Below are 15658 nucleotides of genomic sequence, written 5' to 3'. Positions count from 1 at the left end.
GTGGAAGGGAGGGCCTGGAAGCACAGTGCTATCCAGGGAAGAAAATAGCCAGGGCTCGATCACCTGGCTTAGCAGTGGGAAGTAGTTGTTGAGCTGGTGAATGCCACAGAGAGAGGCCAGGGACCAGGCGAAGCAATAATGGGAAGAGGGACTACCCCTCTCTCCCTGCTGCCTCCCCTGATGTTCCTGCTCTGAGAGTGGGTCCTCCAGGGCTGCTGCCTTGCTTCCTGCCCCCTAAACCCCACCCCCATCCCTGGGGACTAAAGGCCACGTGCCTGGCACTGACCTTCAGTTCTAACCCTCCCTCCACAGGAACACCTCAACTATGTGACAGAGATTGCCCAGGACGAGATTTATATCCTAGACCCTGAGCTGCTGGGGGCATCAGCCCGGCCTGACCTCCCCACCCCTACCTCCCCGCTCCCTGCCTCCCCCTGTTCCCCTATACCCCGGTGAGTCCCCGAGCTCCCCCCACCCCACAACCACCACTCCCCTGGCTTTAAATCCTGTCTGCTGACTGCAGGCTTGGAATTTCCGCCCTTAGCCACAGCATGAGCACTCGGGAGCACCTGGCTCTGTCCCTTTACGGTGGTGCTCCTCACTGTCTGAGCATTCCTCCCTTTGCACTCCTCTGCCTCCAGGCCTGTCACTCAGAGTGCCTGAACGTGCAGGTCCAAACAGGCCACCCTCCAGCCTAGAACCCTCTTTCTCAGCAGCCCTCAGTCCTGGGCCTCCTGGCCTCTCTGAGCCCAGCAGCTTTCCCTGTCCCTTACCACAGTACCTCAGCCCAGGTCCCTTGAGGTCCCAGGCCATCCTCTGAACTTCTGCCCTGGCTGCCTCCCACTTGCCCCTTCTCAGACACCCTCCCCCAAGTCTCAGCTTGGCTTTTCTCTCTCAGAGGGATCTTTTCCAGGAATGCCACCTGAAGGTTGGAAAGTATCCAGTCCCCAGTCCACAGCTGCTTGGCTACACTGCCCTGTCGTGTTTTAATGGCACTTCCAAATCCTTATTTATTGGTTGGCTTGTGTCTCTGAGCTAGGATGCGAACCCTAGGATGGCAAGGTCTCCCCGTCTGTCTGGCTCCCTGCTTGTACCCCCAGTGTGTGATATGCAGTAGGCACTCAGTAAACTTGAAGAAATGAAGGCCGCCATGGTTGGGGCCAGGGAAGGTGGCCAGCTGGGCTGAGCTGGGTCACAACTCACCCTGTTCTATTTGCAGGTCACTGCAGGGGGATGCCGCACCACCTCAAGGTGAGGCCTCTTCCCCTAGGGCTCTGCCACTTTCCTTTCCCTGGTCGGGAGTGTGAGTTGAGTGGGGGTCAGGGTTCACCTGGAGCTGACAGGCACAGCCATTGAGTCCTGTGATCCCTTTCCTGTGCAAGCCCAGCCTTTAGCATTTCTGCCCAGCACGCACCTGCCATGGACAGTGGTACATCATCACACACACTAGTCATACATCAACCATACCTAGGCCTCTGACCTCAGGGTCTGATGGACAGATGTTCTGTGCAGGTGAAGAGCTGATTGAAGCCGCCAAGAGGAATGACTTCTGCAAGGTACTAGTCAGAGCTCAGCCTTGCCCCTGGAGCCCCTCACCCTGGGAGGTGTTAGGCACTTGTCTGTCATCATCTGGTCCTCCATGGGGTTGCCCTGTCTAGGTGACTTACTACTAGGGGATACCTCAGCCAGTCTTCTGTCCCTGGTTCCTTGGAACGGGGTCAGTCTTAAAGGAACCACAGGCTCCAAGGCTTGGTTGGCTGTGCGTTTTGGGGGAGTCCCTCACATGTAGGAATTAAAGACTTGTGTCTCAAGAGACACCTCAGAAGCCAGGTGTGATGGCGCACACCTTTAATCCCAGCACTCAGGAGGCAGAGGCAGGGGGATCTCTGAGTTCAAGGCCAGTCTGGTCTACATAGTGAGTTCCAGGACAGCCAGGACTGCACAGAGAAATCCTGTCTCAAAAAACAAAAACCCTCAAAGGTTCCTAGCATGTAACTTGTGTGAGCCAGTGCCTGGGTCCATGCTTGTGGAGGGAGGGAGACCCAGCTCTGCTCTGCCCATTGCCCTCAGCTCCAGGAGCTACACCGAGCAGGAGGAGACCTCATGCACCGGGACCAACAGAGCCGCACACTCTTGCACCACGCGGTCAGCACGGGCAGTAAGGAAGTGGTCCGCTATCTGCTGGACCATGGTAAGTGTGCTCCTGGGGCTGGGGTGAGGAGAGGGGGCTGGCCGATTCTCAGTGCTCTCTCCCTGGTGCAGCGCCACCGGAGATCCTCGATGCGGTGGAGGAGAAGTGAGCATCTGGGGCACAGCCCAGGCCCGCAAACCACCTTCAGTCCCAGCCCTTCGGTCACCCAGGGCCCAAGAACCCTCTCTGGCCAGCATGGGGTACCCCTCCCCCTCTCGCCAAACTCCTGCCCTTTCTGATGGGAGACAGCTGGGCAGGCCCAGGACTAGAGGTGTCCACATCCAGCCCCTGCTCCCCAGCGGGGAGACCTGTCTCCACCAGGCAGCCGCCCTGGGTCAGCGCACCATCTGCCACTACATCGTAGAAGCCGGGGCCTCCCTCATGAAGACAGACCAGCAGGTGAGTTGTCTGGCAGAACACAAACCCACCCTCTCCAAAAGTTGGGGGCAGGGCTAGGAAATTTGAAGCTGTTCAGAGCCAGCGCAGTCCAGGCCCTGAGAAACCTGAGCCAGTAGGGGGAGACCTTGTGACCTGTGAGGTTATCCATCCCCCACAGGCTGGGGAGCAGAGCCCCTGCCCTCTCCTAAGGTCTCGGGGCCCTTTCCCCCTTCTCCAGGGCGACACTCCCCGGCAGCGAGCTGAGAAGGCTCAGGACACAGAGCTAGCTGCCTACCTGGAAAACAGACAGCATTACCAGATGATCCAGCGTGAGGACCAGGAGACGGCTGTGTAGTTAAGGGGACCATGGATCAGCGAGGGACACTACCAGAGGACGGGAGCTCTCCTTGCCCACACCTCACTGCCACATTCCTGTTGGATGGCCATGGGGGGACCCTGCCCCAGGGGAGGAGCCCCGTGCAACCCCCTGAGAAGCCGCTCAGATCTAGGGCTGGACTCTGAGGAGCTGGACCCTCACCTGCCCTTGGGTCTGTGGGGAACAGGAGACGGGCTGGGCTGGCTGGGTCCCTTCAGGGCAGCCTTCCCCCGACCACGGCCGATGGAAGGACCTGAAGGAGCTCCGCACCGACGCCAGGGAGGCCTGCTCTCAGCAGGATGTCTGCGAGCCAACCGGTCCTTTGGGCTGTCTTCTGGGTGCCTAGCCCTTCTCCCTGACCCACCCACCCTGGGCCTCCCAGAAATTCAAGAGCCTGCTGTATTCACCTGCCCGCTGCCCTGCTTGGCACCTACCCTGGTGATCCTCATGTACCCAGTCATTTCATTTCGGACTGTATGGCCTGGGGTGGGGGGTGGGGCTCCCACGGCGACTTGTTTACAGCTGGGTGTGACTCAGTAAAGTGAATTTTTTTTCCTTTCTTGTTTTCTTTTTTTCTTGTGTGGGTCTCTGATAAGCAGCAGCGTGTGCCGGGTCACTTTAGGAGTGTGGGAATGGCCACCAATATCTCAGGCCGTTACAGGGTTCCTTCCCGAACTGGGGTGATTATGCCCGGCTCCTGACCTCTGCCTGGCAGCTTAGGCTCGTAGGGCTAGAGGCGGAGCTGATTTCCTCTGCTTCCCGCTCCTGCTGGGATGATAACAATGAAAGTAAAAGAGGTGGGGCGGGCGGGGGCCCAGGCTGGGTTCTTCGGTCCATGGGCCCTGGGCCCTGGAGCAGTCCCCTCCCCCTGGCCTGTACTGGGGATCCGGTTGAGGTGAGCCTGAGGCCCCAGGGTCAGGGGTGGGCGGTTATCACCTCCGGCGAAGCTGGGTCTGGAACTTCTCAGACAGCCTATGTCAGCTACAAGGTTTACCAAACTCGGGCCTGCGGGCTTCCCCTCCCCCCAATGCCCTCCCCTCCTCCTTCAAACCCGCGCTAGAAAAAGGGTCTGGAGCCTCGCTCGCCCCCAGCCATCGGGGGTCCCCGGCACCCAGCTCCCCGACTCATCAGAGCCCCTCCTTGCCCTCTGAGTGAACTGGTCCCCAACAAGTCGGAGGTGAGCCAGGCCCTGAAGGGAAGGGTCGTGGGTGCAGAGGCCTGCCCGGGCCTGGGACCCCAGGCGGACTCCGGGGCCCCGCCGAGGGCAAGCCGAGTGGTGACCTGAGAGCTGTCTGGGCTGCACGGGAGGAAAGGGGACAGGCCCAAAGCAGGGAAGGGGTTGGCGGGAGGAGGCAGCGAGCTGGGGCTCGGGAGCCCGATCGAGGGCTTGAGCCCAGAGTGGACGGGCAAGGCGGAGCCGCAGGGCCAGCGCCCCGGAGATCAGAGGTGAGGGGCACGGGCGGGAGCCCCGGCTCGGCAAAGGGCGGCAGTGGAGGCGGGGACTAGGGGGTCCGAGGAGGTGCGGGTTCGAGGGGAGGGGGCGGGGCGGGCCCTTCCATGGGGTGGGGGGGGAGGGGCGGGGGCCCATGTGACCGGCTCAGACCGGTTCTGGAGACAAAAGGGGCCGCAGCGGTCTTAGCGGGACGGGCCGAAGCGGGAGGGAGCGAAGCATCGCGCCGGCAGTGAGCGAGTGAGCGCGCACAGCGGCCGTGGCCTCCGTGGCCCCCGTGGCCCCCGGCCCTCCAGGCTGCTGCCACGCAGGGGGCTGAGGCGGGGTGGGGAGGCTCGGCTGAGTCCCGGGAGAGCGGCTTCGAGTCGGCCCTCCGTCGCCCCCTGGTCGGCCCGACCCTTGGGGCCTGGAAAGTGGGCCAAGTTGGGGTGGGAGGTCCTTCCCGCGGTCCCCAGCCGGGAAGGGAATGGGCGAGAAACTCTAACCCAAGCTTTTCCTTTAGGATGCAGCACCGAGGCTTCTTCCTTCTAGCCCTTCTTGCCCTCCTGGCGCTCACCTCCGCGGTGGCCAAAAAGAAAGGTGATGGGTAGGGTGGGCTCGGGAGTAAAGGAAAGGCCGGGGATGGGCAGGTGAGGCCGCGGGACCCAGGGATTGGTCTCCGAAGGAGTCTCCGGGCCCGCCACGTCCTTAACTCCGTTCCTTGCACCTTGTAGACAAGGTGAAGAAGGGCAGCCTGGGGAGCGAGTGTTCGGAGTGGACCTGGGGGCCCTGCACCCCCAGCAGCAAAGACTGCGGTATGGGTTTCCGGGAGGGTACCTGTGGAGCCCAGACCCAGCGCATCCATTGCAAGGTGCCCTGCAACTGGAAGAAGGAATTTGGAGGTGAGGTGGGGCACAGGAGGAGGGCAGGAAAGTCGGGGCGCAGGGGGAGGGGAGAGCACCACCCTCCCATTTCTCACCCCGTGGGTCCACTCTCTCGTCAGCCGACTGCAAATACAAGTTTGAGAGTTGGGGGGCGTGCGACGGGAGCACTGGCACCAAAGCCCGCCAAGGGACCCTGAAGAAGGCTCGCTACAATGCCCAGTGCCAGGAGACCATCCGCGTGACCAAGCCCTGCACCTCCAAGACCAAGTCGAAGACCAAAGGTCAGTGAATACGGTGGGGTTGTGGATCTGGCTAGTGACTTCATGCCATCACTTCGGAGCAGTCTTAGGGATTGGGCAGGCACTTGAGGGCCACTCTTAGGAGATGCTAAACCCTCTTTGCCCAAGTAGAAACTACTCTTTCTGTTGGATCATTCGATCTGGATTCCTGGAAAAGGCTTGTCTTTGTCACCTGAGGAGGTTTGGGTGGGGTCTTGGAGGAGTTCCTGTGCCCTTAAAACTGTAGGAAAGATGTCTCCAAGGGCCATGCTGCTGCCTCACCCACCACAGCCACTGAGGCCAACAGGGCGGAGGTCAGTCTGCCCACTTCCCAGGTGAGAAACTTAACTCTGATCCTGGATGGAAATAGGAGGTAGCAGGCCAGGCATGGTGGCTCATGCCTGCAAGTTCAGGGCTGAAGCAGCAGGACAGCCGCGAGTTCAAGGCTGCAGAGTAAGACCCTGTCTTTAAAGAAGAAAAGAAAAGATGTGAGGGGAGATAAAAAGTTGAGGGAGTAAGAAAAGGCTTGCCATCACAATGGCTGCCCTTTCCCACCACTTCCAGGTTAACTGATCAAAGACCACTAGGGGGCAGGATTTCCTCTTCTTGATGTACTTAACTGTTGTGGGAGGGTCTCAGCCTACCTAACACCTAACTCACAAGTGCCTTTCTTTCTTGTTTTCCAGCCAAGAAAGGGAAAGGAAAGGATTGACGTCAGGATGCTGGAGAGCCTATGGCCTTCCCCGGGTCCTGGAAGGAGCCTTCCTCTCCCACCAGCCCAAAATATAACCCACCAGTGCCTTTTGTCCATGACGCCCTGCCTCTGCCCTCTCATGCCCACACCAAGTGCCCAAAGTGGGGAGGGACAAGGGATTCTGGGAAGCTTGAGCCTCCCCACAGAGGGATCTGATTCCCAGCACCCCATTTTGTTCTCCCCGCCCTGATACCTGTTACTAAGAAATGAATAAAATGAGCTCACATTTTTTTTCTCCAATAAAAGCTTTTTTAATATATAAAAGCCCCTTCCCAGGGGATTTGCCATGGAGCTTTGTTGGGGGTGGGGGGTTGGGGACAGATGGGCCGATGGGAGTTGAGGGTAGCTAGGAAGTGCTCCCAACCGCTCAGGGAAAGAGTAGGACCTTTATGAAAATGTCTTCCGGAGCCCCTGGGTACCATCTCTCCCAGGAACCACAGGGCTGGGGTCAGGGAAGAGAACCCAGATAACTCGCTTGAACTCTGCCTCCCTCACCTAGCCAAGAGTCTTGGTCCAGGCTCTTGCCAGTTTGGAAAGTTCTCTCTGGGGAGAGACAAGGGTGCTTGCTTGCCTCACCTGCCAATGAAGCCTGTATGGACCAAGGCCCCCGCTGCCGCCCCTTCTTTCCCTTGGGCCCCTCCTTCCCTCGCGCAGAGGCAGAGGGAATACTGCCCTTCATTGGATGTGTGACCTGGGGCGGAGGGGGTGGGGTGCTCTTGATAGCAAGACCCACCACTATTTGACTCAGTCTTGGTCCCCTGGCTTCCCAGTTGCCCCATCCATATGTGACTGCTGGGCAGGGAAGGGACAGAAGTGACAGGGCACCTCAGGCTGGCTTTCCCCCACCCAGAGCCTGGCTGAGCAACGATGGCAGGAAAATCTCTCACCCCGGAGTGGGACTTGGGTGCAAGGAAAAGGCTGAGCCTACATGCGGGGGAGGGGGGGTGCAGGGAGGCGGAAAGCACCGATTACAGCAGAGCGGGGCACCCCACCCTTCCAAGCCTGGCTCCTCTGCTCCTCTCGAGATGCTCCTGGCCTCTGCTCTCCTGTCCCTCCTTCCACCTCTGCTGACAGTTGGCCTTGACAGGGCAGCTGCCCACTCCAGCCGTTGTTCCCCGTCTTCCTGAGGCAGGGTGACAGGTAGGGGCCAGGTGGTGCCAGTTCAGACCCTCCCTGGGCTAAGCCTCCTGGGCTTCAGTAGAGATCTGCTCTCCAGACCCAGCGAAGAGCCTCTGGTGCGTCACTGTCTAAGAGACCTGTTCTCTTTAGCAGATGCGAACTCAGAATCGGGCCGCCTACTCTCTCCTCCACAGCCGGTGAGCCCATGTGGTTCCCCGGTACACACTCATGACACCAGCACCTCCTAGGGCACCTGCCTGTCTACCTGGCTGTGCCGATGTTCCGATACTGGCACAGCAGGAGGTGCCGGAAGGTCTTTTTGAAAGTGGCATTGCAGAGCGCATAGCAGGCAGGGTTGATGGTGCTGTTGACGTAGCAGAGCCAGTAGCCGATGGACCACACCCTCTCGGGGATACAGCTCTGGCAAAAGGTGTTCACCAGGACCATGACATTGTAGGGTGTCCAGGTGAGGATGAAGGCCAGCAGGATGGCAAAGATGGTCCGAGTCACTTTGCGCTCACGGGCCGCCATCTGCCGCTTCTTGCGCACCTGATTACGAGCGATGCTGGCGAACTTTCGGGCCACATTGGCTGCTGGGCGCATGCCGGCTGGCGTGGCGGGTACAATCTCGATGGCTGTCACGCACTCATTGCCCGTCTGCTTTGTTACAATCTGAATCTTGGACCATTTGGAAGCTGGGTTGAGGGATCGTGGCTGCAGGGTAGGGGCGGGCAGGGCTGGTGTGGTGGCCTCTGTGGTGGACAGCTCTGTGGGTGGCCGTTCCTTGGTGTTCTGGGTGGCACTGCCCGAGCTAGACTCATTGGAAGTGTCCTTGTCGGCCACTGGGCGCGGAGGCGGGGGCAGGGCTGGCGGGGGGGCCTCTTCTAGCTTCCCGTTGCGCAGTTCCTCTCGAGAAGCGCCCCCTGGCGGAGGTTTCTTGATACTCGGCTTCATCAGGGGGCTCTTGAGGAAAGCCAGAGTCTTGGCCTTCTTCTCCTTGGGGCCCTCAGGTCGATGCTTGTGGACTCGACTGCGGCTGGCCAGTGAGATGTGAATATACAGCACCGTCATGATGACCACGGGAAGGTAGAAGGCAGCAATGGCGGTGCCAAAGGTCACTGCCGGGTTGGACAAGAACTGGATGAAACACTGGTTATCAGGCACTGTCCTCTTGCCCACCACAAACTGCCAGAACAAGATGGCAGGGGCCCAGAGCACAAAGGACAGGACCCAGGCAGCTGCAATCATGAGGCCTGCCATCTTAGTAGTGCGGCGGGCGGGGTAGGTGAGGGGTTTGGTGACGCAGAAGTAGCGGTCAAAGCTGATGATGAGAAGGTTCATGACAGAGGCGTTGCTCACGACGTAGTCCAGAGCCAGCCACAGGTCACAGACCACCGCGCCCAGGGGCCAGTAGCCCTTGATGATATACACGGTGTAGAGGTTCATGGAGAACGCACCTATGATGAGGTCGGCACACGCCAGGCTGAACAGGAAGTAGTTGTTGACTGTCTGCAGCTGCCTGTTGACCTTGATGGACAGCATCACCAGGATGTTCCCCACAACAGTCACCAGGCTCAAGGAGCCTGTCACCGTGGCAATGAACACCATCTCCACTGTCTCCAGGTGGTTGTGGGTAGCCGTGACCAGGCGCACAGACTGATTGACTGAGCTGCCATTGACAGGTGTGAAGTTGGCCATGCTGACTCCAGTTGGATACAGGTGGGCAGGGGCTGGAGGAGGAAGGAGACAGGAAAGGGCTGAATTGTTGAAGAGGGTGAGGGGATACACAGAGATTACCAGGAGCCGCCGTGGCAGGAGGAATTTCATCCAGGAAAATGTCAGGGGACTCTGTTCCTCAGATTTCACTCACTTTACTGGGAGCCTCGGAGGGGCCAGGAGCTGTAACCAGCTCAGGGCTGAGATTACAGAAGCAAATGAGACACCCATGGTTCCCATCTCAGAATGGACAACCTAGTCTGGGAGGAGCTAGAAACATGTGAGGGAAAAGAAAACCGCTAGGAAGAAATAATGCAGTGAGGGTAGAGGGAGTGAGTCAGAAGGCAGGAGAGCAGCTGATCACGGGCCTCACCCCGGGGCGGATGACAGGGAGGCAGCCATGTGAAGAGCTGTGGCACATGGCTGGGATAAGGGCAAAGGCCCAAAGACATGGCCAGTGTAGATGGAGCCCAGGAAAGCCAGGGGCAGGGGGAGGGGTGGTCCCAGAGGCTGGAAGGTGGAGAGCAGAGAGAAGCGCTCGTTCGCTCACTCAGTCATGTCTTTCCCAACTTGGGTACTGAAGATTGTCCCCAGGGCCACACATGGCAGATATGTACCACACGCGTGTGCTTCTGAGCCGCATATTCAGTACTACTTGGTCGTTTCTTTTCTTTCTTCTTTCTTCCTTTTTCCCCCCTTGAGATAGGGTCTTACTGTGTAGACCAGGCTGACCTCAAACTCAATCTGCCTGCCTCTGCCTCTAGAGGGCTGGAATTACAGGTATGTACCACCATATCCAGCCACTTGGGCATTTCTTAACTAAACATCCCCAAGCTCCAGAGACTTATTCTTCCGTCCCTGCACTGCACACAGAGGCAATAATGCAGGAGTATGCATTAGTAGCCGGCACCTGCAGACAGAGGCAATAATGCAGGAGTATGCATTAGTAGCCGGCACCTGCAGACAGAGGCAATAATGCAGGAGTATGCATTAGTAGCCGGCACCTGCAGACAGAGGCAATAATGCAGGAGTATGCATTAGTAGCCGGCACCTGCAGACAGGCAATAATGCAGGAGTCCACATTAGTAGCCGGCACCTGCAGACAGGCAATAATGCAGGAGTATGCATTAGTAGCCGGCACCTGCAGACAGGCAATAATGCAGGAGTCCACATTAGTAGCCAGCCTCAATTGCCTGCCAAGTTCCTACATTCTGTGATAGTGTTATCTTGCTGCATCGTCACAACAAATCTGAGGCAGATATTGAGGAAACAGGCACGGAGGTGGTAAATAACCTCTGTGGCTATTTAAATAAACAGGGTCCCTTGTTTCCTTGATGTCCTGTTGCCGGTAGATGATCCTAGAGCTAAGACACAGGACTTGATGGTTCTAAGGGTTAGGAATGTCACCCAAGAGACCAGAGGAGGTGAGGTGGGAGCGGGGACACCTGGGAGAAGAAGAGGAATAGCGAGATGACTCAAGTTCAGCTTTGCCTCCCGAGCCCAGCCCCAGGGGATGCGTGGACAGTGCAGGGGCAGCTTCGGGCTGTCAGCTCCCCGGGGCTCCAACCACAAGAAATAAGAACACTAGAAGACCCAGCAGCCGAGGAAGGTCTACCTGATTTCCTAAGAACTACGGCCAGTCTAACCTCCCTTGGGAACCCAAAAGATGAGGGCATTGCCCCAGAAGGAACCTGCAGCCAGCCCCTGAGAGTTCACATCCCACACAGAGGATGACCCAGCTGAGGTCCAACCAGGCCCCTCCCCTGAGTCTGCCTTCCCTCCTACCAGGCTCCCTTCAGCTCTCTTCCTCCCTTTCCTCTTCCATACATGTGAGGGAGGCCCACGCCCAGCACTGTGCCAGGGCAGCCGCTCAGCCCGGCCTCCTTCACACCCGCCAACACACAACCATTCCACATACGCACACAGGCCCCATCTCAGCCACACGCAGGTTGTAGACGCAGTTATATGCGTCTGTGTGTGTGTGAGAGAGAGAGAGAGAGAGAAAGAGGAAAAGAGGGTACAGCAGCCGGCTGTGGAGGAAGAAGCAGCAAGTCTGCAGCCTGGGTTCAATAGAAGGCCAGCAAGATCTAGCTGTAGTCTGAGGAGAGCCATCTGCCCTCCGGTACCTAGCATCCTCATTTACAAAAGGAGGATCTTGTCCCACCACAGCCTCTGAATAGCCAGGTGATCCAGTTAGCACCTCAGCTTGCTCTCCAACTGGAAATGGTACTGCAGGCTGCAGACACATGCCAAGCTTGGCCCCGGTCCTCCAGCCCCACCAGAGCCGACACAAGACCCTGCCTTCTGGCTTCCAAGTTAAGTTCTCCTGTTCTAAATCCTTGGGTCAAAGGAGGACAGGAGAAGGAGCAATGCCACCTCCAAGGTCACCCAAGGAGTCAAGGGCAAAAGACTCCTTTCAAGAGTCTCCACAGTGCTGTTCAGCTCTGAGAGCCTCCAAGATGGAGCCTCAAGCGTCAGCCTCTGAGCTGCTGGGAGGGCAGTAGCATCAAGCACAGAGGCCACCTTTCCCAGGACACTCACTGGCAGGGGCAGGGGTAAGCCAGGAAGGGAACCATCAGCACACACCAAGGAAAACCTCACTTTAGTCTCTCCAGGTCAGAACACAGCCGGCAGCCAGCAGGGTAAGAAGTGGGTGGGGGTGGGGAAAAGATGCGTGAGATAGGAAAATACAGCATGTCTTGTTTATTGAGTGTTAACCTGAGTCAGGAGCCCCTTGGAGCTTTTCCTAGAGATGATCACGTTTAATGCCTAGAGCAGCCAGAAGAGGTGGTGTGCTGTGGCTAGCCTCATCTGACAGCTGTAAATGTCCTCTTACGGAAGAGCTTCGTGTTAATGAACTTGGTGGAAGTCATCCGGTTTGTCAGCACGGTGGGTCAGGATTAGCACCCAGAGACACTGTCTTATCTCCACGGTACCTCCCAAAGCACACCAGAGAGATGCCCACCAGATGCATCTTAGACACGGAACCCTCACATTCCATCCAGCTCCCTCACTTAGGTTTGACCTTTTGTCCTCCTGGGACCAGAAACAGCCTTGACAAGTAAGGGACCAGATGAATGGTGGGTGGCTTGGTCTTCCCGGGACCCTGCCAGATGCAGACTGGGTACAACTCAGTTTTCTCAACTCGGTCCCAGTTTTCTTTCCGGACTTCTCTGATTCTCTCTCAGACGTTCACACGGCAACACCCGCGGACACAATTTTCCCGGAATCTGGCCCAACTAGCATCTGGGAAGGCAAGCAGCCGTCGCCCTGACCTGTGCGCACCGCTAGATGGCAATGTCGGTCCCCGGGTGCCAGCTCCGGACCCTGAGCCAGTGGCCGCGGTTCACCACGTCCCCAAGTCCCAGTGCAAATCGCGAATACAGAAAAGCCTCAGGGCAGGCTTCTCCTACCCTGGGACCAAAGGGAGGGGGACGCCGACAGACTCTGTTGCCTTAAGCTGGCACAAAGGTTCCCTAGGTTCGGCCAGGGGCTCAAGGATGAGAAACTTTGGGGCGTCGGGATTCCACTAGCACCTCCCAAGGCACCCATCAAAGAATGTGTAGGTGGGAATGCGAGTGCAAGTTGTTTGTGTGTGACTACCCGAAAGCGCGAGTAGACACTAGTAGCTTCCTTCCTGCATGTGCCAGTGTGTGTGTGCACCGCCACGCCTGGATACCGGTGCGCCTTTGGGCGCGTGAGCATGCCAGCGCCATGTGGACACGTGCGTGAGCATGTGTGTGCGTGCCTGAGGTGCTATGGTCTGGCTCGAGCCCACGGCTTGGGTCGGTGTACCTGCAAACTTGTGTGCCGGACCATCAGCGAGTGACCAGTCACATCCAATGCCCCATGGCGGGAACCGCCGGGAAGTGCCCGGCCTGTGGGTGGGGAAAGGGCTGAGAAAAGACCAAAATTCTGGTTGCGAGGAAATCCTTACTTTGGAACCATTATCTTAGCGGCCCGGGCACCTGGTCCTTTCTGCATTCTCAAGAATGGAGAACGCGCAGTCCCCCCGGTTGGACTTTTGTCAAGAAGCCTCTGCTATAGTCGCCCAGTCGAGCCGTGAGGGTCACCGGGCTCGGTTCCGAGAACCCTATGCATTGAAGGCAGCGGCAGACCCTCCAAATGGGGAGCCCAGTCGAGGCTTGGGTCGAGTGTGCGATTGTTCTCCTTCACTCTTCAACCTGAACCCGCTGGAGAGGCCCTGTCTAGTCCCATCAGTCAAAACAGGCATCGAGTTCCCAGGCCCTGGGCTCAGGTATACCTAGAGGGCCACCTCAGGGCTTACCCTTGGCCCATCTCGCGTCTCCTCCAAGTCTGGGTCCAGGTCGCAAGGGCCAAGGCTCTCCGATGCCCCGCCCTCCCATCAACCCCAGGCACGCAGTTCCTGTAGTCTCTGGGCGTGGGCATGTGCTTCCGCGGGTCCTCGAGCCCCTTCCCCTGCTGGGGACAAGACGGGAAGGGGTGCTCTGGGCGCCCGCGGGGTGGCTCGTGGGGGTAGGTTTTCCATTATTAAGCCATCACTTTAGGAAAGCTATGGCCTCAGATCTGTCCCCGGGGCGAGGAGAAGCCTTATGTACTTAAGGGGAAGGGAGAGGGGCGCAGGATATTGGGCCAAGTCATTGTGCCCAACACTCCCTCTGAGAGCTGGGAGGGTGGGGGACACGGAGACTGTATTTCCCCGGATGGGTAAAAGCAGGGGTTAGTCCTGGAGAGGGGGAAGGGTGCCAGGAGAGAACAGGGGTGTTTTCCGTCGGGGCTCAAGGTCGCGGCCAGAGGACTCCACGGGCTAGAGCGTGCTGGTAGATCCGGGTGGGCCAAGGTGGGAAGGGAGGGCAGAGAGACGGGCGGGAAAAGGGCGCTTTGGGGATTCATCTTGCGGCGCCCTATGGAGCAGCCAACCGGGAGGGAGTGAGGGAGTGTGGGTCCTGACCCGACGGCTGCCCAGCTTTGGGGCTGGGGCTGTGGGCTGCAACTCTTCTGCCCCTAGCCTTCTGGGTGATCACCAGTCTCTGGAGGCGCACCTGGAGAAACCTTTCAAAGACCCGAGGCCCTTCTTCCAGAGGGGTCCCCCACCCCTGAGCTCTCCGCCCCTTCCGCACCGCGCTTGCCCCTTAAAGGGGTCTGGGACCCACCTCTGGAGACCCCCAGAGGGTCCCGGGGCCTCAAATCCTCGTCTTGCATAGGAGCCCCCCGCCCCCGCGCCTCCGCGGAGTTACTCACCCGTTGCTTCTGTCTTGCTCCGCTGGCGCCGACAGACGGCTGGACAAGCCAGAGGCCTCGCGAGTTGGCGGGGTGGGCGACTGGGCCGGGGGCCGGGGGCGGGGACGGGGTGCCAGGGGCGGCCCCTGCTTCGCCTGCAGCTCCGGGCGCTGTGGCTCCGACTCGCGCTCACGCTCGCACTTTTCCCCGAGCCGCGTGATGTCACAGGGAAGCAGCCAATCGTGGTGGGGACGCACCGCCCGCTCGGAGCCGGTCACCCAGCGGCGACGCGCGGGGGTCACCACCTGGAGTGTTGGACACCCTTGATGCTTGCGCCCCTCCCGGGAATTGGCTAGCGACTCGGGGCTCCAGCACCGAGGGCACCGCCCACAGTCTCCAAGGCGGATTAGCCTCGGGCGCTGCCCTGGGGGGGGGGCTGTCCGCGTTGTCATGGGGACAAGGCGCCCCCTCGCGGGCTGGGGAGGAACAAGGCGGCCAAGTCTGGCTACGCGCCCCGCCTCCGCCCTAACCGCACACTCTGGACCCCGAAGTGTTTTCGCGCCTCTCCACGGCTTCAGCCCTTCGTTGTTCCGCTTGCGGTTTAACCGCGGTCTTGAGGGTCTGGCCCCAACAGGAGGTGGTGTGTGGCGGGGCTGATTCGGCCAACATGGTTCTGTAGGGGCAGAGGGCCCTGTCCTGCCTGTTGGCCGCCGGACAAGCAAAAGATTGGAGCCGTCGAGGCCTGGGGAAGAGAATAAGAGGACCGGCGAGCGTCTACGCTGGCAGAAGACCTTGTCTCTCTCCAGGCCCGGAAAGGAACGCGCACCAGCCGTGAGACCGAAGATGGCACGAGCCTCCTATCCAGCCGCAACACGAGGAATGAATTCATCGTTGCCTACGAGGGGAAGCCAGGTGCCCAAGGTCACCTGGGACAGAACAGACCCCCAGGGCGATCCGAGTCTCCCAGACTCCTGCCGCAGTATTAGGCTAAGGCTCAAAGTAGGCAGATTCAGCACCTCGGACAGCTCTGCTGAGGCCTTGGCCGGAGAGCAGAGTTGCTCAGTTCCCGCACTAGCGCTTGTTCTTAGGCCAGCCAGGGTTGGACGCACCTCTCCCGCGTCCCGGTCCGTCACCCACAAAGCTTCTTGAGTGTCAACAGCTGATTAACCTTAAGTCAGCTGACTCCTTTTCTTGGAAAAAACCACCTTTACCCTCCCACAAGGATCGGTAGGGACTCCTGGGGGGAGTGGCGGTGGCTGGAATAGCTTTGGAGAAAGAGGAGTTAGGATTTTTTTTTTTTTCAACAGAGAAGGGTGGGGAGTTGAGCTAGA

The 15658-nt window shown here is 59.0% G+C and overlaps 3 protein-coding genes across 14 annotated transcripts in view; 2 read left to right on the top strand and 1 right to left on the bottom strand.

Annotated features, from left to right (window-relative positions):
* Dgkz (diacylglycerol kinase zeta) overlaps positions 1-3504 on the top strand; it is a 42802-nt gene extending 39298 nt beyond the window's left edge. For all 8 annotated transcript variants that reach the window (XM_052722479.1, XM_052722477.1, XM_052722480.1 and 5 more), the window contains 7 exons: positions 313-452; positions 1220-1251; positions 1513-1556; positions 2071-2191; positions 2263-2296; positions 2491-2590; positions 2808-3504. In XM_052722479.1, coding sequence (XP_052578439.1) covers positions 313-452; positions 1220-1251; positions 1513-1556; positions 2071-2191; positions 2263-2296; positions 2491-2590; positions 2808-2924 — 588 coding nt within the window. In that variant the 3' untranslated portion in view covers positions 2925-3504. The remainder of the gene's footprint in view (positions 1-312; positions 453-1219; positions 1252-1512; positions 1557-2070; positions 2192-2262; positions 2297-2490; positions 2591-2807) is intronic.
* An 85-nt stretch (positions 3505-3589) lies between these two features.
* On the top strand, positions 3590-6520 carry Mdk (midkine). Of its 4 annotated transcripts, none has more exons than XM_052722486.1 (5): positions 3590-3840; positions 4898-4974; positions 5109-5276; positions 5378-5539; positions 6223-6520. In XM_052722486.1, exons 1-5 carry the CDS (start codon positions 3719-3721, stop codon positions 6246-6248), a joined length of 555 nt encoding a protein of 184 aa, XP_052578446.1. In that variant the 5' UTR covers positions 3590-3718; the 3' UTR covers positions 6249-6520. The 4 variants fall into 4 exon arrangements, with proteins under 4 accessions (XP_052578446.1, XP_052578449.1, XP_052578450.1 ...); XM_052722489.1 differs by lacking the exon at positions 3590-3840 and adding an exon at positions 3851-4122; XM_052722490.1 differs by lacking the exon at positions 3590-3840 and adding an exon at positions 4137-4391.
* A 53-nt stretch (positions 6521-6573) lies between these two features.
* Positions 6574-14473, bottom strand: Chrm4 (cholinergic receptor muscarinic 4). Of its 2 annotated transcripts, none has more exons than XM_052722484.1 (2): positions 13414-14278; positions 6574-9139 (listed from the first exon to the last, which is right to left on the bottom strand). In XM_052722484.1, exons 1-2 carry the CDS (start codon positions 13490-13492, stop codon positions 7671-7673), a joined length of 1548 nt encoding a protein of 515 aa, XP_052578444.1. In that variant the 5' UTR covers positions 13493-14278; the 3' UTR covers positions 6574-7670. The 2 variants fall into 2 exon arrangements, with proteins under 2 accessions (XP_052578444.1, XP_052578445.1); XM_052722485.1 differs by lacking the exon at positions 13414-14278 and adding an exon at positions 14349-14473 and having other exon boundaries at positions 6575-9139.
* Positions 14474-15658: the final 1185 nt, after the last annotated feature.

The sequence above is a fragment of the Peromyscus californicus genome, unplaced genomic scaffold (assembly GCF_007827085.1).
Source record: "Peromyscus californicus insignis strain IS unplaced genomic scaffold, ASM782708v3 Scaffold_7__1_contigs__length_154581171, whole genome shotgun sequence".
Lineage (NCBI taxonomy): Eukaryota > Metazoa > Chordata > Mammalia > Rodentia > Cricetidae > Peromyscus > Peromyscus californicus.
Note: the sequence above shows the minus strand (reverse complement) of the source record. Positions and strands in the feature narration are given on the sequence as shown.